Source organism: Manduca sexta, chromosome 6 (genome assembly GCF_014839805.1).
Source record: "Manduca sexta isolate Smith_Timp_Sample1 chromosome 6, JHU_Msex_v1.0, whole genome shotgun sequence".
Taxonomy (NCBI): domain Eukaryota; kingdom Metazoa; phylum Arthropoda; class Insecta; order Lepidoptera; family Sphingidae; genus Manduca; species Manduca sexta.
The window spans coordinates 5,751,507-5,776,373 of NC_051120.1; the positions used below are offsets into that span (position 1 = coordinate 5,751,507).

Below are 24,867 nucleotides of genomic sequence, written 5' to 3' on the forward strand. Positions count from 1 at the left end.
TCCAAAAAAACAAACTACACCCTAACAGTTAGATGGTTCATGCCTGATTTTCGACAGTTCGTAACAAATTGGTGTCGTTTGGCGAACATAAGAATTTGTCACGCCATGTTCAAAATCGCGTGATCGTTCGAAGCCCAAACGATTTCGCGTGTTTGGATTTACACGCGTTTTTATCACCGAAACTATTTATGTGTTACGAGATTTATGCAATGTGTACGCAAACGATTCGCCATTGTTCCGTGATTTATATCATTCTACACGATATCCGCGTTGCTTAATAATTTTCTATTTCGGTCACATGAAAATGCTTACACGGTAATCGAGGAATCATGTAATGTGTTAAAAAAATAACGTAATTTTTTTTCTTTTATCTATAATAAAAATATTACAATTTGTTTACGTTATTGACGAAATTATATTTTATTAAAGAGCAAATTAATATGAAAATATATTTTTCGTATATATTTAAATAATTAGTTTATCAGGATGCAAAACACTGCATCGTTTCAAGTACTCATAAAAAGTTCCTTTGAGTCTTATAAACTTACAATTTCATTATACCAGAAAACAGCACTATAAACGTGTAAATTTAGGCAGTAGTAATATTCAGCGGTCCAACTGGAAATGTAGAGGTAATTCTACGAAAGCATCTAGACTGAAAGCTCACCGAGCGAACCTCGCCGTAACCGCTACAACATCGATACCGAGTTCAACGCACTGGTTCGTGAAAAGCCACATTTTCCGATACAGTACGCAGATTAATTATTTATTATTTAGTAGCGGGTTAAATAAATGTGACGCGATATTTAATTAGAAGTAATAATATTTTTCTATGTCGTTTTAATTTACCGTGTTTAATTTATAATTCGATAGAAATTATCCGAGATTTTGTGGCTATACTAGTATTCCTGGATTAAAATAATTTCATAATTTTATAAAACCTATCACCCCTAATTTAAAATTTTACTAAAAATATTTTCACGCAAGGTATATTTTTTTTATTCTTTTTAGGTATATAAAAATTATCCCCAAAATATTCCTGAACGTAGCATTGCGGAATGTCGACACTTGACCTTTAACAAACAATCATCCGAGAGCCTTATAGCCCATTACCTTCAGGACCAACATCCGCACACCGCAAAATGTGCTGAAACTGTAGAAAATCAAAGCTTACCTATTTTTTCCATGACCGATCTTGTACAACTCGACGTGTTTGAACTGGGCGTAGGTGGCCATTGTGATATTAACACGAAGATTTGTTATTTGACACACGAGTGCGGGACACTGCGCGATACCGGGCGCGATGGGCGTCGTTTATAAGAACAGTTGACGTGCGGTCGCAACGAGGTTCGTCAGCTGACTGAGCGCGCGCGATGTTGTACCCTCGCTTAAGTCGATGCTGCGGAGCCACCCTCCGCCCGCGCGTGAAAACTGAACCGCGCATGCGCAGACGCCACTTCCGCACCTCTTGTTTTGTTTTTTTTTTCTTCTTTTTTTACTGAGTCCGTGACATATGTCCCGCGTGCCACATGACCGGTGTCGCCGCGGACAGATGGGACAAAACAGGTTCGTTGATAAAAAAAAGGAGTATCGAATGAGTGATGTGAAACCGGTTCCCGGTGATGTGGGTCGTAACGGGGCCCGGGTGATTCATCCCTATCGCTGGACGGGCTGCGGCGCGTCTCGGCAACAGTCGGAGTTCGGACCATTGTCTTAATGTGCCGTAGAAATTGATAAATGACACCTTTCTCACAATTCCTCATCTGACGAACGAAATTGACAGTAACTTATTATTTTTGTACTTATTCAGTCCCCCAGACGAATAAACAATGACAGCGTAATAAATAACTATCATTTACCTTTACTAAAAATAGGTTTACAATAATATTTGCCCGTAGGTATGGTGTTATGTTTACGCAGTTATACGCAATTTGATTATTTTGATGGTGGTCTATACATAAAACTAATTAGTGTTCATTTACTTCACATCAACATACTACAATCACCTACGTGCCTACAGATGTGTATATCCTTAAGACTATTTTTAGAGCTTTTATTAAATAATTACCTACCATCGATGCCTTCCATAAAAACAATTATTCACGGGAATATAAAAAAGGAAAATATACAATAGAAATAGTTACGTTAGTGTCAAATAATTTATAAGTTCAAGACAACTATAAAATTGTTTTTTAATCTCAAACTACGAGTAAAATTAAATTCAGAAAGAGTCTAAAACAAATTTATATTGTACGTTAAACAATCTTAATAATGGTATTATTTAACCAGAATAAATATTAGAATATCTATTTATTAACAACGTGGTCAAACATCTATTACATTAAAAAGGTGCCTTATTCTGTATGACAGTTTAAACTCGTAACACGGCCATATTATGTTATTTTCGTGGAATTAGCGTGGATTGGTTCTTTATGCCAATTTTGATTGTCTTAAAAGCGATGTTGTGCGTTACGTGCTTATTACACACTGTCAAAACAACGTGTGGAATAGAGAATAAGGCCCCTGTGTTAGTGAAAGCCTTATATACCTTTAAACACATATTTCCTCAACGTGAGTGCAAACTATTTACTTATGCCAACAATAATCACTGTCCACTTAAGTGTTAAACCGTAGACATTCTACCGTAAGTAAACCTTAGACCACAGACTATAGAGTTTAACTATAAAGTACTTAAGTGTAAGAGTGGAATGACTAGCTTATGTTCGCGACTCCGACCAGATTACAGTCTGGTTCTCAGCAAAAAATAGCCTATAGGTAATAGATATAAATACAACGTAGCTGCCTATGAGGCAAAAAAAAACCACTCCAATTGTTTTTTTTGCATCTTATACAAGCTATGTAAAGGCGGAACTAACGTCAAAGGCATCTTAGTCATAGACAAACATCCAAACTAACAAATACCTCTTAAAATACTGGCATATAGTAGCCCGTATCTGCTTTCTATCAAAGGTAACATCCCGAAACACATACGACAACACTTACAAACGACAGGCCTACACATCACTTGCTCAAGTAACACCAAACAATCGACAACTTCCCTTCAACACGAGCGTTTTAACACAGGCGTGATTAAAGTTTTATTTTTAAATTATCTGGCGCAAACTACTTAACAACTTAAGGCGTAGTTTCGAACGTACGTGTTACATAGGTAATTGATTTAATATTAAAGACAGAATTTCAAACGTTTCACCTTTTTATTGTAAATAATAAAATAATAACGACATAATAATTTATGTATAAAGATATTTCGTTGACAATAAATTCAACTTTTGTCTTATCGTTGTCCTTGTATTTGGTAAAATTTTAACGGTTATATTTCTTTCAAAACAACTACAGGTGATAACGAACGCGGAAACAATCCGCATGCAGCTTTTATTGAGTTGCATATTCGGAAATTATTTTAATAGCACCTAGGAAATAAATTCAACAAGTTACTCTATACCAAATATCAAACCATTCGCATCCTAAATTTACTAGATTGCGATTCTTGCTACAAAATAAAGAATAGGCGGGTAGTTATAACCTAAAAATTCACATGTAGTAAATGCAACATCTCCTATAGTTAAATCAGAACTCAGCCAATGAATCCCGCACTCAACACGGAGCAGCGTTCATCAAGGCCCGCTCGAGTCTACAAGCGACGTACAATTTACAAACACCTGAAAACGACCACCCTTTCAACGGCAACCGCTTTCACGAAACACTGTGTTTACCTTACGCTTCCTGCATTTGTGTTGATATATTACCATCGCTCATTCAACTCGGCTATATTTGGAAAAAAATGCTCGCAAACACAGCGTTGTACAAAACAGATGCATTAGATAAACAGATTGCATAAGATTGTGATGCCGTTGAGATGACATGTGGAGATGCAAAAAAGACTGCAGCCTTTCAAGTATGTTATCTTATTGACATGTCTGGTGATACTTTCGAACGGAGAAAACCGCTTGTATTTTGGCTGTGTCATGCGCAAAAACACGATCACAATGACAAAAATATTTATTTATTTACAATTCGCAAATGGTGAATATTTGACTAAACAGGCATATAAAAAATTAACCTAACATGCTCCAAAATAGATTCCAATTGTAGTTTATAAAGACGACGTGCAAGTACCATACAGTTGACGTAAGAACTGATTTCGTAAAAGGAAGTACTCTTGCTTCCTTAATTTTCGAAAATTATCCATTCAATCTGAGAACAACCTTCTGTGGTTCCAAAAAAGATGCCATCATGACAATAGCTGCGCCAAACAATAAGATAAAAATATCATACAGTACCTGACTATCGAGAGAACGTACCAGGATTTATACTCATAACACTCAACATGAGCACTTATGAAATTACAACCGCTAAATAAAACTTATAAGCACGCAATGAGTGGGCCATTAAAACGCAAGCGGCAATATGATTTCCCACGCACTGCGCCGTGCGCACAATCGTACCGGCCCTAGAAGACTTTATCTCGAACGTATGGCCATTGCGTCGAATCCTAGACATTCTGCATCATACATTACGTGATATCCGAATACTTAAGCATTACCTTAACACAACTATCAATCGATTTTATCCCTGAAAGCTTAGGTCACTAATATCGAAAAAAATTGCAGAGTTTAGCTGTCCCATGATGTCATAATGAGACGCCTATTAACGAATCGGTTAAGAATTCTTATCCCAGGCAATTTAAACGTATCGTATAGTATCGTATCAGCCTATAATGTCCCAATGTTGGGCAAAGGCCTCCCCAAGATCCTTCCATGAATCACGATCCTGCGCTATAGTGAACCAGTTATTTAAACGTGTTTTTGATTGAAATTAAAAACCTTACACTCTTGGTAGTCAGACTTGATAATCTAACTCAAACTATCATCGTTGACGGTATAGGACATTGCCACAAGACCAAAGGGCGGCCATCTTATTATGAATGCATTATCGTAAAACCGCGTGACAATTTCCCTTAGACGCCCTCGAAGATAAGGAGGTGATGAAATATTATAATTGAAACTCGCTAATATATTCAGTATACTTGTAAGTGATAATAGTTCCCGTCGATACGCATGCTAAGTAGAAAATATAAAATCGTCTTAATTATACGATATAACGTATGTGGTGGAAAAAGCAATAAAAAGCCCATAATATATGTTTTAATCGACGACTTATTCGATAACCTGTTTAGTTTAATAAATATAATATGCACTTATAAATAAGGCGCCTCATTATAGTGATTCACATAATATTCTAAGGCCAAATTTTAAAAATTCTTATTTAAAAAAATGCCTGTACCGTTATTACTAAAAATTGAAAAAGAGATAAAACTAATTCTCCCACTCTTCTTTTCGATAATATTGTTATATATCAAAGGTAAATTCTAGTATTCGATAAAACACTCCATTTTTAACAAAACCTAAAACTCATGTTTTGAATACCTAGAGAGATAGAAACTACGACCTGTCCAGTTACAAAATACAATAGCGCCACTATACCTACCATTGAGATAATTTAGAAAAATCAATCGCAAGTAAACATCCTTCACATTAGTTGACTATCTAATCTAATCTAAGTATCTAACATCCAATCTAACTAATATTATTAATTCGAAAATTTGTGCAAAATTTTTGGATGTTTGTTAGAAGTAAACAGAGAAAAAGCTGAATTAAATCTGGTACATAGATAGACCATGTCCTGAATTACCAGATAGACTTTTATCCCGGTAATTTGTTCCCATGGAAAAACATGGGATTACATAAATCAGATTCTTTAAATAAATGATGCTGACGTCGTATAGATGGCGTTGTGGATCGCTACAGTGTTCTAGAGACTTTTGTGGTAGAAAAACCTTTTCGCGCAGGCGAAGCCGCGAGCATCGAAAGTTTTGCACAAATCCTTACATCCTAGCTTCGATACTTTTATTTCTTACTAATTTCTGGCGTCTACAACGGCGCGGCGTTGCCCTTTGACATAAATCGTATTCTCAATAAAATTACATGTAAATCTCTATGCGTTAATGATAGTCCCAATAAAATCGGTTCTGTCATATAATTACCATTATAAAAGAGTTGATGAATAAACCTTTACATCTAAAACTGAAACGGAAACTTTAATTTCATTAATTTTATATCGATAAAGTGTTTGATTGCCACGCATTGTTCTGTTGGCTGTTAGATCATATTTTTAAATGGCCCTATGGAAAGTCGTTTTTTAATTGGCTTTGATTCATTTCGGAAGCATCGAGTACATTCCAATCTTAAAGGTACTATTGTAAATAATTTCAGCGCACTAGTGAGCATTCGCGTACATTATTTATACTTCTCTCTACTCCTTTAGGTTATACTTTATGTTGTTAATAATATATGATTAACGATTAGTAAATCATTATGTAACATACTTACTTACATTACAACCTTATCAAACACTAGGTTTTTCCTGCGACACCGCTGGCGTGAAAAACTTTTGCCGGGATAAATATTTTCTTGAGATTTATATAAAAAAAAGTAGCTTAAAAACTCAGGAGTAATGTCGCTTTTCTACAAGTGAAAAAAAATATCTAAATCAGTTTACTAGTTCTTGAGATTAGCGAGTACAAATAACTAAACTCTTCAGCTTTATAATATAGAATAGATTTATGCCATCAATGACTTCATTAATGGCATCGAAAACCCTACATTTCTGATGACTGATAACTTGTGGCCACGACACGAGCTCTTAAAATACACAATCCCTCGACACTTTGTCAAACCTGTCGTCGAAAATCAGGATACTGGTATATTTACAAGAGTTGTAAAAAAAACCACAGACTAAATAAAAATTAAAAAAAAGATTGTTACGTTTTCGTAACACAGAACTTTTTATTTTTAACCGACTTCAAAAAAAAGGAGGAGGTTATCAATTCGACATGAATTTTTCCTTAATAGCTTCCATTTGCTGTGCTGCGGCGATGTGTTTATCTCCGGTGACGATGTGACTTGCTGACTTTGTACGCTGGCAGCACATTGTTTTCGTATATTCGTTAATGTATTTATCTAGCTTAACTAGCAATTTTAATTACGCACCGACTCCAAAATTGGTATCCAATATATACTTGTTATGTGAAATTATTTTTTGGTTTTGAGTGGTTTTTGAAGGCGGTTTAATTTTTTGTTAAAATTATTTTTATTACATAATAAGCATAATTTGTTCGTCGTATTTTTAACTTATATTTGTGCAAAATATCGCTTGCAAAAAGAAACTTGCGCAGTAATCATTACTTTAACACATAAGTTGGTGGTTCAATAAATACCTTGGGTTTAATAACACAAAGCCAGTAACCCTAAACTTAGTTTTTGAGTAAGTATAAAAAGTACTGATATAAGAATTGTAGCTTGCAAGTCCCGCATTTACTAAGTCGTTGCTTCAAAAATAATTCTCATAAGTTTTAATAAAGAAAAATTTAAAGATCATTTTGGAGGTAAAATGTACTCCATTGATCTTCATAACGCATAAAAAGAAAAATATATACAATGAGGGAACGTAAACGTATGCACTATTAAAATAATATTTGTTTTTTTTTCGAGACGGACGGCTAACGCGGTCTGTCAAGTTGACAGCTCGGTTAACGTCTCGTTCCCATGACAACGCATCGCGTCCCTCAAAATGGACGTCATGAAAGGAGTTCTATTTTTAAACTGCATCGAAACAATGGCGCTGTTTGAATAGGACTCTCACTCGGATTCAATCAACAATGGTTTAAGACGCTTTGTACGGACCATGGATTACGGAACACTCCGTGGACCGGTGAGATGATGTATAAAGATCGGTTCACACATTTACGCGGTTCGCTTGTCGGATATGAGTTATTATTGCTTTTGACGTTATGACCTGTTCGGTAGAAAACTTTCTTACAAGGATAGTTATACTAAATTGCTATACAACATTATAAAGTGTAAGAAATAAACGAAATCGTCGGTAAATTAGGTAGACAACTAATACTTGAGAAACTTCGATTTAGAACATAGAAAAAAATTAAGAGACATTTAAACAAAAACAACACAAGAGGAAACCATTAAAAGAATAATCACAAGATTAGAATTTCTCTCGTTAATTATGTGCCAAAAACCTACTTACAGTAGTAAACAAAAAGTATTTTTTTTTTTTGACGAAATTCTTTTGGTCTCTTCAAGTACCAATCATGTACACGTAGAATCATATTATTTCAAGAAAATTAAAAACGTAACAGCGCCTTAACTTTCTCCGATGTTAGTAACTAAATAGTAACAGGAAAAAATAAAACAATTAAACCGTCCAGTGGAACTGTTCAATGTGATCACAACAAATCGATTATAATCCAGCAGACACTTCGGGCTGCATAATTAAAATTTGGTATAGAAACGAGAGCAATGCCGATCTGTGACTGGGTGAAAGGTGTCGCATTAATTAGAACACTGTCAACTACGTCGATGTCGTTTCGGAACCATTACACGGGTAAAACTAAAAAAAAAAACACATTTTGACTATGGAAAATGTATGTAAATATTGAGAAATAAAAAGAAATGTAAAATACTTAAATGAATAAATGTGATTAATTTGCAATATTTCAATTATTTTTTTTACTTTCTCTCATTTATATTAATGCTGTTAGCTGCGGTTGTTTGATTAGCGAATGAATATTTGTTATAAAAACTTTTCCTTCTCTAAAAATGCGATAAGATCAATAGAGTACATATTATATTTTTCATCGACAGCTGCAACAAATTTCTATAAAGTAATAATTAACGGTTCACTAAAATAATGTTAACAAGGTATACTTTTGTTTCGTTTTTTATTCGAATGCTTTTTAATATTATTTCTATGAAACATTACTTTTATTATACTTACCTATTTAAAATTATAAAAAAACAATATATTACAATTAAGTTATTAACACATATCCAATTCTACCTAATTAATTTTACGGAGTTAGTTGTTAATACCTTTAAGAGATAAACACAATGTTTCATATTCTTAAATTTAAGGTAGTTGTAATGTTTATCGCCTAACGGTGTTTCAAGAAACGAATCATCAAAATCGGTTCACCCAGTCAAAAGATCTGAAATAACAAACACAAAAAAAGTACAATCGAATTGACAACCTCCTCCTTTTTTGAAGTCGGTTTAAAATAAAATATAGATTGCATAATTTTACAAGTTATTTTGATAGCAATGGTCGCTTACGAAGCGACGTTTAAGGTATTCGCAGTTCACACATTTCACTGCGAACACACGTTCACAATACATTTTCTCTCTCACCAGTGAAATTTATCTTCAGCTATATTCTGACGAAGATACAACGCCACTAGTGGGGAATGAAGCCGAGATTCAACTTTAATGTAGTAATATCATTTGAATAATGATAAATTTGTATTTGTTTAGTCATGTTTTTCTATCTATTAGTATTGTGGGTATTCATTTTGTAGATAAAAGCGTACATTTTCTTGAATATCCTGTATATTGGAATAATAATATAATTGACACAAGACACTATTTGATAACCAGGCCGCGGTGGCGTAGTTGTATTGTTAGTACGACTATCGCTCTGAAATCTTGGGTTTGAATTCGGAATCGGGAAAGTGTTATTGGGATTTTACATTCAGTGTCAGGTCGAAGTCTGGAATTGTGATACGTCGCTAAACTCGCCCCTTATCAGACATACAGCGAAAAGTACGACGCACTAGTAACGCCTCTGCCTACCCCTTCAGGAATTAAAGGCATGAGCGTGTGTGTGAGAGACACTATTTAAATTTTACACTTCATCAAACTAGCGTAGTTGATACAAAACTGCGCTTGCTATGCTATCCTAGTACTGTGAAGATAGGTCTGTCGAACCGTGAAACCGCTAATGATGTCAGATGCTGCGGAAAACCAGTGGTCATAACCCAACAATGCTACAGGGATATTTACAATAAGTTGCGACGTGACACTCGCCATGTAATAATCTTAAAACACATGTTTATTTCATAATCAACGCTGCAGTTCGTGAAATTTCTTTCGTTGGGAAAAGTAGAAAACACATTATTTAAATATTAATTGTGCAACGTCGCTATCTCAAACCACCCATTTATGAAAAATTTGCAAAATTTTATAAATATTTACTAAAAATTATGCAATTTGTTGCGTTATTCAAATAAAATGCATAATGGAGTAACTCCACAAAATTAGACAAAAATGCATGCAATTTCCATTATTATTCAAAAACAATAAGTCATACAAATAATTATAAGAAAGCATTTCAATTATTCTATGATGATGTCTTAATAATTTATGTAACAGAAAATGTAATTCGCATAACTGTAAACATTACCAACCAAAGTTAGCTAATAAATCAATATTGTCCGTATAGTAATAGTGCAAACAATATTTAAATTAAGGCACTCAGTTATCTATAAAACTATCTTAAAATTTTATAATAGTTCCATATTTTACTTTTATTAACTTTCAACGATAAATTATTAAGATTTATGATTAGTAGCAGACGTAACAAATTACAATCACTGATTTCTTAAACAACCAAGACATAATAGACAACAAGACATTCTAAATGTAATTCACAACGCCATAAACATTATATCATCGTTTCTAGAAAATGTATGAACTGAAGAACTAGGCTACTCATAAGCTGATGAGCGCAGCACGTTGCCATGTACTAAAATTTTATTGAAATTCCTGAGTCATATAACACACTATAGTCAGTCACGTCACGCAGAAAATGCTGTAAAACCCATCTTCCCATTTGTATAAAAAACAACAAAGACAAACGTAAACTGCAAACCGATCTTCATCGTTAAACATTACATAAGTAGAATTAGCATAAAGCAGAACGCGCCTCAACAAGTTTCCTATAAAGAGCAAGTTAGATAATTGCACAAAACAACTCGCGATTATGAGCAATAAGAAACACGCAGCGAACCTGAAGCGACCAAACGTCTTGGCCCAAACGGGATATTGTGACGATGAACTGGGATGGAGTAGACGAATAAATATTGTATGTATAAAAAAGGTTTTTTTGTAAGGATTTATAGAGTTTAGAGACCTTAAAATTATTTGCATGAAGATGTATCTGTTACAATTAAAACTTACAACTGCTTCTGTATAACACTTTTAATGGTATTCGTTGGTGAACAAATAATAGAACATCCAGTACCTTCTATTCCATAACGATCATGGATGCACTGCTGGCCTCCAAAATAGGACTAGAGATAAGAAAAAAGGCGGAATTGCTGGGTCTTCGGAAAATATAGTCTGGTCTCACAATTCCAAATACAACACGTCAGTTATCCGTGGCACAGTAATGCGATCCTGGACAAACCAGCGTATTTATGCTATATGACCGATTTCAAAAAACAAACTCATTTTTTTTACTTTGATCAGATCCGGAAAATAACCCATCAAAAGTCCATTGTAAGTATGTCAAAAGAAATCTTTTCAGATTGTTCCGTTTTCTCTATAGTCTATGCAATGATGTTCATACCGTGACTACACAGGAGTTATTAGGAAAAGTAGTGCTAGGATATATTTTATATCCACCCGAATAGCTGCGACAGTACACGAAGTGTTAAAACTCGTCAAAGCATACACACAAATGTATTGCGTTCCAGGATCAGCGTGTATATATCCGGTTCCAACAGGCCGGCATAATTGCGTTGACTGTCGAGGGGTAATCATCCTTAGTCGACATTATATTGGACCTCTCTCCATTTACTATCAGGTGCAGTAAAGTAACTTTGTCGTGTCCATAAAAAAAGGAGTTTAGTCCTATATTTTTCATAAACCACTATGGGCATTCTGCTCAGCGCTTCGGCTCTGATAAACCAGTGGAACGTTCACTTCAGATGCATTTACGGAGCGTGGCTCACAATGCAAACGCTATCGTACGCCCGATCAATACTACTAATCTATACAAGTATTGTAAATCTTTGGTATTTTGTGAGAATAATTCACGTTATTTAGTTCGCTTTATCGACATGTTTTTGTATCGTTAAAATATTGTACAAATATCTACATTTTTAAACAGAGGATCTATATCTTAATTGTCGAGATGTCTGTATAATATAGACTCTACCTTTCTTATGTCGTTTGATGTTTCTCCATTACCGTATACACATAATCGGGCTGGATTTTTAAAAATATTTATGATTATATTCTATACAATTAATTATGTTTTAGGCAATATTTATTTTACTATCAAATATTGTTTAATAAATAAGCTATAAAGGATGGTGGCATGTATGTTTAGAAGTTCTGGAATCTCTCAAAGGCCAGATGGACTCCAAAATTAAATTATCAGCTAATAAAAATCTCGCATATCCTGTCAAATACTCATGCTAAGAATGCAAAAGGCGAATAATCTTATTTCTTTTATAAAAAATACTTACCTATTAATTAAAAATATTTACCTCTTTAATTCAACCTACATATTATCATTAATATGTCAGTGTTTTCATTAATAAAATTCGTAGCCGCTTACTGATTTAGCCATAAATCCAACAGCTCATTTCAGTGTGGTATTCATACCTAAATCACAATGTTCGCAGAAAGGTAACAGCCCATTAGAAACTTATCGACACATTACTTACATTGTAATTCTATAATTTTAGACTCGCACCGCATCTACAAACTTCCTTCTAATAATTACATACCAGGGCCGCACTGGGAGCTGCGCGCTGAATTATTTATCATTGGCCAAGTATTTAAATACATTATTGTTTCTATCGAGTTATAAGTGTGAATGGCATCAGATACCCTATAGTTTGTACTCATAGTTCTACTGTGCTAATAAAAGCACTAGTTCTCTATATAATTATACGTAAAGACAAAACTTTGTACCCCTTTTAAGTGTGAGATTTGGCATACTTAAAGTTGATATACATAAAACAGCGTTGTGTTGTGGTTTGCACCACATTACAACATTATGCCGAGTGGTCTCCTACCGGTCACGGCCATGATCAGCCATTTTTAAATATTATTTATAATTAAGGTACATTGTGTTGGTTTATGTTGCGACTGTGACTAATAAATCGTTTTTCTTTCTTTCTTTCCTTCATAATATATAGGAATTTAGAAAAATAAAATTTTGCTATGTGTAATATGTGTTACAAATATATAACACTCGACGGTCGAATTTCGTACATCTAAAAGACAACTAGTTATAATTATAATGCTAAGTATATTTAAATTTCGCTAAATAAAAAAATACGTGTCATATAATTATCGGCATGCTCCCAACTGAACTGAACGCACACATCCAGCAAAAAAAGTATGTTCACACTCTTCAAAGTTTGTATAACTTTTAATCGATAGTACTATATTCAGTTTTAAATAAAATCATATTTAGTGTAATTCGCAGTGTCATGTAAATAATACTATAACTCTGTCTGTCTCTGTCTATCTGAGACCCTGATCCATTTACCATCAGGTACAGTGGTATCACATTGCCATGATCCTAAAAAAATGCGAGGAACACCCAAACAACACAAAACAATTTACCGTATTTTTATTTGATCGCGTAATTTTCAAAGATTGTGAGCACCTAAGCGCAGACCCAAAAGTGCGGTGTATTTGTATATGACGACCCTTGTTGGGATAGCAAATGTAAGTCAGTTTAAAAAAAAGTATTTTTATCTATTTTTAATACAAATTAATCCAAACTTTACCCTCCAATCCGGCCCAGAGTGCAGAAGAATGCAGAATGTTCATGTACAGTTTATAAGCTCCGTACCATTTTATGGATAGTAATTACTTCACAAATATATGTACTGCTGCTATTCCAGAACTAATGTTTGTTTTAATTCAACACTGGCGGCTTACATTAAGGCTTAATCGAACATTTAGCGTCTATAAACTAAATCGCTATAATCTGACTTAAGACCCTTATACCAAAGTAAATGAACGCCTCGGTATTTCTACCTGAGTAACTGTAAAAGTAGTTCATTATTTAAAAGATAGACTACTTTGGTGGCATAGTTATATTGCACTGCGCGGTACGACACCATTCTGAGGTCCCAGGTTCGAATCCCGGTTCGGCACTTCCCGATATGGTAACAGGATCGTTCCCTGTCAGTTCATAAGACAAAACACAGTTGAAATGCGGGTGCCATGGTTGCTTCAACTTCTGCCTAACCCTACGGAAATAAAGGCGTGAAGTATATATATATATGTGTGTGTGTGTGTGAGAGTGTGTGTGTGTGTCAGTGTGTGTTTTTGTTGTTCAAAAGGTTATTTCTTGCTAATATTATAAATGTCGGAGCCGCGCGCAACTACGTGCTACAATCTGCTAGTAATTTCATAATATATCGAATATACTTCATGCATTTAGTTTCACATAATACTTATATGTGTGTAAACATTCCTGTTACTCATGCTCGGGCACTCTTCGGAGAAAGATTACGATATGTGAACGCGAAATAAAATATTATTTATTCAGTGTATCCATACACAATCTAAAACTACCATAGAGCATAATACCTCACAGCCCTACAACGAATAAGTGTAAACATACCTTCATGTTTTAATCAACAAATACAATTTGTACGTGCAAATGCTTACTCATAATATTGGCAAAGTCTTAAATCAATTTTAACCTTCGCAAATTCCAATATTAAACTCTTCAGTTTTCGCACAGATAATATAAAAGCTCCCGTTTATAACATACCAACAATTTTTCCAATGTAACGCGATATGAAAAATAAAACAAACTTGTCGCGTTTTATCTCGCTTCTGGCGGTCACGTGGAAGAGAATGGCTCGTCCTAAATACGAGTAAAACGTTGATAAACAGAGGCGATACAAATTAACAACAATAATCGAGCTGAACAAGGGACCGCAATAACGACTGAAAGTGTGCCCACGGTACAACCGACGATAGCGTTCATTTTAATTACCCGCGAGAATAATTGCGGAGGACATTTCTGAAGAAAAAAATGGGAAAATGTGCACTATTATATACAGCTGAAGACTATGTTTGTTTGTTTCAACGCGCTAATCTCAGCAACTAATGAACCGATTTTGATTATTTTTTTTACTAATAGGAAGCTACATTACTCCTGAGTGGTACAGGCTACTAAATATCTCAGAAAAATATTCTTTCTGAACATCTTATTCACGCGGGCGGAGCTGCAAACAAAAGCTAGGTTCTTATAAAAGTCATATTGAGGTTGATGTAATAAATATTATAAAAAGCAATTGTGTAGTTTCAAGCTCAAAGCAATCTTATAAATATTAAAGGGATTTGAAGGCATCGCTACGTCGTTTCGAAACTGCGCATTTTTTATAACGCTGCAAATTTAATTAAAAAAATCTTTGTATAAATTTGCGTAACTAACCGAAACGCTGTAGCTTCATAATAGTTTTATAGCGCTGTGCTATGATGAGACTCAATTAATGTAGAACTACATAGCATGATGCAAAAAAAACAGCGTATTTTATTTCGCTGTTTTTTTTGCCCTATTATTCCTAACCCACTATATTCGACGCATGCTCACTTCATTCATACACATTGAGCTTTCACAGCAGATTAGGTAGCAACTTAGCGCTTTAACTGCCACATATCAGAAGCATTAAACGCCACACAAAAACCAATGAAAAACGATCCATATACGCCGAGCACACAAAACATGAATATTCGATTACACTAAAGGAAATTCGTCGCATATCTAATCTATAAACGTTGCGATACTAAATCGTGGTGTATCTACAACAATACAGTGTGTGACAACTTGATAAATTCAATACACAGCTTGTGAATTACGCGCACGACTGTACATGGGTACAGAAACAACGGGCAGTTGAGATAGGGAATGGTACAACGAATGGTCCGAGCACACGCCACCTACATCTAGATGTATGTTGCGTATTGATGCCGTTAGCGTTGTGCACACGACTGTACATTGTGCTGAGCAGAATCTTTGTATCTGAGTTGTGCAATATCAGACTGCAAGCGTGTACCGGTCTCACCTTGTGTTCAACGAGCTTGGGCTATCCGCTATAGTGTATCAGGTTGTTTTGAGTTGTAATGAGAAATTACGTTTTGACGTTATCAGTCTAAATAAGGTACGACCTTAAGGATAACATGTTAACATGATGCTCTAAATCTTACTGTTCAACACAACTGAATACATTGGGTAAGTACCCAAATCCTACATTTAAAATTGCACAGGAAATGCAACCATATTCTCATATCTGTAGATACAAAAAAAATATTCTTACTAAGTTTAATGATGATCTACCGTAAATATCCATCAAATGTCGGAATCATCCGTCGTATAATTATTCTGAAATGCATGCCCACTCAACTTGCTAGCCGCATGTGCCGTCATTAATCAGCAAACATGAATTTTCACAATACCGTGATACTGCGTACAGATTGTCACAGGAAGTAATTCTACAGTGCGAAGTCTAGTAAATGATTAGCGTCTTCCTTTAACGAATGAAAGTTTTCAGTATATTTGATGATTGGTTTGTGGCCGGATTTGTACCTTCTGGTGGAAGTTTACGAATTTTTAAAATCTACTATAGACCATTATTTAGATTTAAAAAAAATATTTATACTATTATATTAAGCTGAAGATTTTGTTTGTTTGAACGCGCTCTCAGGAGTTACTGGGTCGAATTTTAAAAAAATCTTTTATGTTGTATATCACATTTATCGAGCAAGACTTATAGGCTATATAACATCACGCTATAACCAATAAGAACGAAGCGTCAATGAAAAATGTGCCAAAACAGGAAAAATTAAATTCCTTTTTGTGATGGAAATTCCTTTTGAAAGCTTCCGTTGCACGCGCTGCGTAAACGGTTAAAGTTATGCAACAATAATGTATGACAGAATTGTTCCTCTTAAAAAGTTAAAAAAATATATGTTTTAAACAAAGTCCCTCTACAGTTCTTAGATGAAATCGTGCTTTTTACAATCATATCAACCATTGCAATGTTCCTTATTAAACTATGAACCAGTTATTTCCGTAAAGCATTCTTTTATTAAATAGCGCTTAGCCATCGATAATTTTTGAATATGTTACCTCTCCATTTGTCGAAATTATATATTTTCATTAAATAAGTATCAAAATTAACTTTGTTAAGATAAGGTGTGGACAAGTGACGCAAGGCAATTTTAATGAAGCGGACATCCCGCATTAGACAAAAACATAACAGCGGAAAGCAAGTGACCTCAATTATCACTTCCCCCTGTCCAACGTCTTCTAAGAAAAATAATGAAGACACGTCTAAAAAGTTCACGTCTACAAACATAATGGCGATATTAATCTTTGAGCTCACAAAACATAATTTAAGATAATGAATCTTATGCTCGTAACAACACAATTTTTGCATTGAATAGCGACAAAGATCACCGAGTAAATCACATCGGCGAGAATCTTAAAGAATCACTAGTCAGCCTTTATGAATCAGCTCTTATGATTTTCTTTATTGAAATAAGCTTACTCTCGCGCCGAGTTACAAATATTGCACGAGTCATCACCGTCATCTCTTTGTGTATTAATCATTGTGAGCGCTTCACTGGGTTCATTCGCTTTCAACAATAATATTAGCTCGCATTCACGCTTTGCACAAATCTCACTTGTACAGGTCGCAATGCACCTTTATCATTCGTGAATACAAAACTTGAGTGTAAAGAATTATTCTGATGCCTAGTGTGCACCAAAGAACTCAATTAATTAAATTAATTAACACAGTAATATCTGTTGTTCTCAAAGAAATTTTAATTTTGGAATAAAGAACCGTAACCGATAAATAAAAAGTATGGCATGTATTTTGAATTACCTTCTATTCGCTGTTATACAATGCGAGCGATGTGAAAGTTTTTTTGCTAATTCATTTAATTTAACAACGAAACTACGTAACACGTATGTTCCAAGAGTTCAAAGTTGAAGTGTACGTGATCAAGCGCCGAAATGAAGTAAAAGGTTTTGCGGATAGGTACGCTGTTAAATGCATCACGTTTGTCTAAAAAGTTTTTACGCAAAAAAGAAATCCAAGCAGGTCTTTTAAGGCCCTAAACGTTACTGAGTATTTACAGTCTATTTAACCTCTTGCACGGGCTGTCGAAAAGAAAGTTACACGCTGAGTTAGGCACGGTGAATTCGTCCAAATTACTGTTTAGCAGCGTTTTACTCTAATTGCACGGATTCATCAGGAAAGTCGCATTGGGGACGGACAGTCGCCATGACACCGACTCGATGACAATGACAGCGAATTGCGCGGGAAAAGCATCGCCTGTACTGTCAGTGGGTATACCCCGTGCCATAACTTGCAGTGCGATTCGTGGAATATTTATGAATTTTCGTCTTAAATTCTTTTTAAATTTTCGATCTACAACGTATTTCATGATATACGTTAAAGTACAGGGTCATTCCTAGAAGATTCTAGACTAAATTTAACCTCATTTGAAGTCTAAAAAATTTAAATAATGTGTTCTTAATAAATTCATGTAGATAACAGCTATAATAAAGTAGCACAACTATAACACTGATTATACCAAGCGATTAATTATCCTTGTACCAAACTCAACACAATCTTCAAACAGTGTGAACCAAGAATACGAATCCATTTGGACCCAAATAAAATACCGCACCGATATTTATTGAACCAACAACAATGTCTAACGGTTCGTAAAATGCTCCGAAATGACAGTTAATGATAGCCACTGAATTTAAAAAGTAATGACGAAATTGGCCGTCGCGTCACCTCACCGTTACAAATGATCGTAAACGTGCTCTATTGTGCCATATTTAACCGCCATGCATGCGGCTGTGTCAATGTTAGGTATAATCATGCACTTTCCATTTTGCGCTTATCATATTTAACAAAAAACAGACTTTCAGTTGAATGTAACGTAGAGTTTACAAACTTTCGTTAATATTGCAGAATAATGTGTGTACTTAGTTGTACTATTACGTGTTTGTGCACCTTAATTATTGGCATTAAATAGCAGCAATCATTATTTACAGCCACTGAATAAAGTATCATTTTGAAATTTCGTTCCTAAATGAAACCATATACTTGTGTTCTTGATAATAACACTTTACAATTACTTACTCCGTATATGTGAAATAAAAAAGTCTCTAATAAAATAATTGCTAATGAAAAGTAATTTTAATTTTAAACGCCCTAATGTCACTACTCCTCCTCTAAGAGAATTCGTCGCAATGGCATCATCATACTTAGTCACAAATACATTCACACATACCATATTTATACTGAACCACAAATTGATAAAAAATTTGGAAACAGAACACGGTATTTTTGATAAAAATATTCGTCATCCGTGCACGATTTTTGGCACAATGTTAACATAGGTAAAGTAAAAAATTACCCTGTATGTAACAGCTAGCAAATAGATTTCTGTAATGCGGACTTATATTATTCAGAAATCAGGATAACTGAAAGGCTATGATAGCTGAGCAAAATCATACATAAAGATACAAATATCAGGAAAAAGCACATAGTTAATGTATGTACATTCCTTGCTGGTCCACATTTTCCATAGACTCCCCTTCACCTAACACCAGCTGCAGTGAAGTCACTTTACTTTGCAGGAATTAAAAATGTTCAGCCAATCCAAATGATAATTACATTTACAATCATATTTAAGCCTCAAACAAATTGACTATAATAAACCGGATTCGCACTATCAAAATGGAGCACTGAAGAGCAATGCAGCTTGAGGTCTGTTTAATTTTTCTACAAAAGATACTTATCATAAACGTTTTATAATAACAACCGACGCGATACCCCAGTTACAGCAAATTGCCGCCACTTTCCAAACGTAATCAGATTCTTTACGCGTTTCCTTCCTTCCATAATATTTTCTCAAATACAAACACAGCATTACACCAACATACTTTTTTAAATGCGCATAATTATCTATTAGCAACTTTTTCCATTTTTGTCCGAATGATTATTAAATAAGGATATCCGAATAAATCAATAGTTACTTTCATTTTTAACTAATACAAAATTCTGTTTTGGCATTTCAAAGAGGCTTCGAACAAGTACTCGCGCAATCTTTTTTTATTGACTGTAATTTTAGTCTATGACTAAAACACGGAGAAACTTTTGAAGACGAATTCGACCTTTAACCAAACACTTTTGTTACCTAACTCTTTTGAGAACACAAATCCACTATCTGTAATTACACCTCCGCGATGTTAAATACGCTAAAACACTGTTATCATGTACAATTTTGATAGATTGATACACGACTTCAGTCTCTCGGCAGAATTGAGACGCAATAAATTCAAATTACATAACCCAATGCCTACTCAGCAAGAAAAGCTAAATAGCTGAGAGCGTCTCAAGCTAAACTTTCACTGCACTCTTCATTAATCAAAGTGTATTAATCTAAATAAAGCTTTGAATGGGCTTTTAGTAAATTATCATGGAGTTGAAGGTAATCGGATTAATCACGCAACCAACAATCGGAAACATTACTTGTCTGAAAGAGAATCTGCGGCCTGCGCCGAACGAGCTTCGTTTATTCGTAAAGGCGCAGTCATCCGTCACTAGAATAGAGTTATATTACATTCAATATATCACGATATCTTGTAGTCAATAAAATTCTTATTACTTATGAAGAGAAGCATCAAAATAAACGATTATATATTAGAAAATTCAACTTCCATAAGAGGTTCAATTACATTTGCACCATTATATAATTTACACTCGTTTCTATCTACCCTGAGGGTTGAAACCTTTGTAAATTCAATGCGAGATGAAAGATACAAATCTCCTTGAAGCTTTTGCTTTACCAAGGAGGATAAAACTTTTACTACTGTATCATCTGGCATCATACCAGGCGTACCAAGGATAAATCCTTTACTATAACAGGGCCTTAAGACGCAACATTGTATGAAACAAGTTCCGTACTTCGTTGCTCGACCATACTCAATTTAATTCGAATTATGTTAACGATAGGTTAGAGCAGACAATTTAAAATTAATATACTAAAAATAAGAGCTTAAAAGTAAGCAATAGTCTAAGTTCTTTTTTAACACACCTTGATCTCTTGAGATCATTTACATCGAGTCTAGACTAAAGTCGTTCAATCATCCAAATAATAATATAAAGATTCAATTAATAATTTGTTTTAACTATAAAAATGGATATAAGGAAATAAAATATGGCATCTATAGGTGATATTATTATTTGCCAGTAAACAGTATGCGAAATTAAATCCTTTATGTTATACATTTCGGTTCATACGGCAATATTATACGGGTACAGCTCAATATAGTATTGAAGAATACATAACAATAATAAAACTGATACTCTTTGCTTATTAACACAATCCAAGAAGAAATACAGATGCGCTGCTATTGAGTGCAAATTAGAATTTTATTTCTTCGAGCCTCCGGAAGCCGAGCTTTTTCTATGCGCAAGCGGCGTTACTCGAATCGAATCAATACATTTATCTTTATCATCTCCCTCAGCCATAAGAAGTCCAGTGCTGTACATAGGTCCACTTAAAATTACCAGACCAACCTGTTAGAGGTAGCCTTGGTCAAGTCCATTAATGCTGTCGACAATATGTGTACAGTTTGAATTTACCACTTTAAAAAAAAATATACAATGAAATGAAACTATTTTACGGATTTTATCGCGGTTTTTATGTCATAATTTTCTCCCGACGTTTTGAAGACTTGGCAGCCTTCATGGTAGGAGGGGAGGGGGGGGGGTCTAAGGTGTTGGTCGTCCGAAAAGTCAAAGTTACAACAAGTACCTACATTTTACAATTATACAAAATTTGAAATTGTTCCAACTATTCGAGATTCAACTATTGACAAAATAATTTAATTTCTATTTCTAGCATTCGCGTAAACATTAAAGAAATCATTAAACAAAATACACATACCATTTTGCTTATTCCGTGTTGCGTTAATATCAATTAGAAGTCAAATGATTAGCGGATCATTCTCGATTAATATGGATGAATCGCAAAACATAAAAATGCGTAACTTATTAAAACCATTAATAAGAACATAATTGACGATCACTATTCATGATGATTAATTAATTATAAAGAGCATACATCTTTCGTGTATGCACTTATAAAATCAATTTTACTAATAATATGTTAATGATCCCCAAAGAAATTAATCGTCATAATATAATGCACAAAATATCTATTTAAATCAACTTTAAAATCAAAATAAAAAAATATTTTTGAAAAACTGAATAAAGTAGATTTAATTTACATAATTTATTCAAACATTTAAAACACACAATCTCTCGCGTATTGTATTAAAAAATCTAGCATTTCCTCTGCGAGCTTATTAAATTATATATTCAATTCATATTCCGGTCATTGCGGAAGAATTATCTACATAACTGGTTTATGATATGGATAGCAAAATTTCTATATCACGACTTAAAGCGGAAAAGATCTTTCCCGTTGTCCGTCGTGGATTACCCAAGTGTGCTCTGATTATATTTATGGTCGATAAGTTTTAAGATAATGTCGCCTTAGTCTAGTGGCAGCGACGACGAGCTGTTGATCGGGAGGTGCTAGATTCAAATCCCAGATCGGGTAATATTTTGTGGTTTGACACTATATGTCCGAGACTGTGTTCCTCAGAGTGGGTTTTATCGTCTGACTATCGTAAAAAATAATTACGTTACTGCGACATGGTTGTAAACGATTGGGGTCATACCCAAATTAAAATGCGATACGGTCAAGCGAAAAAATATTTTAAAATAAATGAAATGTGTTAAAGTTCTCACAAGGGATCCAACGCAGGGGATTAGCCATTTTATTAAAGCTACGAAAGCGAAAGTTTCATTCTAGATTGATTTGTCGAAATTTACCTGTACATCGCATGGGGATATGAAACTAGAACGCTGTTGAAACCTCAGTCCCTCCCGTGACCACGAAGGCTGCAGTCTTCGAAACGTCGGGAAAAAACTAAAATATTAAAACCGCGATAAAATCCGGAAAATAGTTTAATTTTAATGTCTAACATTCGCGTAAACATAAGAAATCATTAAATAAATTGTATGTAATGGTCAATTCATAAAGGGATACGTGTAACGTGAATCGTAAAGACTTTATATAAAAGCAAGAATAATTCTCAGTCGAAATAAATATAAAATACGCTCAAAACGCTCAAATAAAGTCTGGAAGCGAGACGTTAAAAATTTAATTTGCTAATACTGAATATTTAAAATACCTTACCAAGAGTTACATTCCCAGATCTTGGCCCAAGGCTTTGGAATCTTAAATGATATACGCGAGTCGTTTCACTGTTAGCAAACTTAACAGCGTAATTCATAATGCTAATGGTAAAATACCTATAGTATTAAAACTTCATTTCAAGTATTCGCAGTTTAGCGTTCAAGTATTCCAACTTTGTTTTTGTCTATTGCTTTGATAGACGAGACGAGCTTAACAGTAGAAACTCCACCCAACACCTTGAATTAAAAAGCATTGTTTGATACTCCACTGCGCTCGCCATCCTGAGACATGAGATGTTAAGTCTTATTATGTCTAATAGTTACAATGGCTACAATGTTAAAACTAAATCGAACACAAATAAATGTAAAAGAGCAATCTTTAAAATAGGTATTTTCCAATCAAAATATTACATCGACCAGCACAAAAAGACTCATTTCAACTCAATTCGTTGGTCCAAACATTAAATTCACGACTTCGCTTTTACAGGAAAATACGTTCAATATTAAATTTTCAAAAGGTTCATAAATGTCTATATAAAATGTTTGATTGCATTCTTAAAGTAAGTGGCCAGGCAAATATTAAATGTTCTTTTATGACAAAAAGTAGATAATGATCAACAAAACTTATTAATAGCTAGTTCAATCTCTTATCCAAGCAATCTAAATGTTGCAAATTAGAATTATAAACAAATGTAAACCTAATACAATATCACATAGAAATTATCATCGTCGAGCAAAGCGCCTTCTATAACTCATGATACATTAATTGTCTGTAATATGGCCATTGAGTTTCTGATTAATGCATGTGTGCTGTATAGCGGATACAGTGAATCCTTATTCCGCGATCTTATTCCGAAACACCAATAACACTAATGCCACAAAATGTATGTATTTGAATCAGAAATTTAACTTAAAAAATTACTAGTAAAATTAACAATTAAGCCATCTATTCTTTATGTAAAAAATAAACCGCCTTCTGTAGGAAAGCCAAGTATTTTTAAAGGAAAAGATAGATACAACATTACCCCGCGTTTCTTTATGGAGTAGACACTGATCGCGAAACAAATTTTCATAATATGATATTGTAATAGAAGGCGATTCTGTAGCCTCCATCAGTGATTCAAGATTACTTTTTCGAACCAGAAAGAAGAAGATGTTTGATTGCTCGTCCTTGGAAGACATTTTCTGATACCTGTATCTAAATACAACATACTAAGGGAAGAAACAAACAAAGCAATTTTTGAGACGTAAAGGAAATTTTTAAGAAAACCGTCTATACATTACACCTTACGGTTCGATCAGGGAAAACAAATTCCTAGCAAAAATAGTAGACAGACACCATAGAACATTTTAATTCATGAGCGTCTTGTTTTTAAAGCGACAAGATATTTTACCCGTGGGCATTAGTGCTCTTTATTAGTATTCTTCGACTAGACTACAACATAATTAGGCAATTATGCCACTCTACATTAAAATTCAGTATAAAATACAGATTCCTGTTTATGGAATAAGGCTGTTTACATAAGATGATAAATGCGGAGCGCGGTAACATTGAGAAGGATTTATATATTAAACGCTTAAGTCTCATAATGAGAATTTCATATAAACACGCAAGTTACCGAAATATTACTAGTAATAACATTGAAATAAAACTA

The 24,867-nt window shown here is 34.2% G+C and overlaps 1 protein-coding gene across 6 annotated transcripts in view; it reads right to left on the minus strand.

Annotated features, from left to right (window-relative positions):
- Nucleotides 1–24,867, minus strand: part of LOC115453773 (microtubule-associated protein Jupiter) — a 138,893-nt gene that overhangs the window by 77,328 nt on the left and 36,698 nt on the right. Inside the window, exon 1 of one of the 6 annotated variants that reach the window (XM_037445904.1) lies at nt 1,175–1,416. The exons of 4 other annotated variants lie outside the window; for them this stretch is intronic. In XM_037445904.1, coding sequence (XP_037301801.1) covers nt 1,175–1,236 — 62 coding nt within the window. In that variant the 5' untranslated portion in view covers nt 1,237–1,416. Of the gene's footprint in view, nt 1–1,174; nt 1,417–24,867 lie in introns of those variants that run through there. One more of the 6 variants, XM_037445919.1, reaches the window with a different exon arrangement.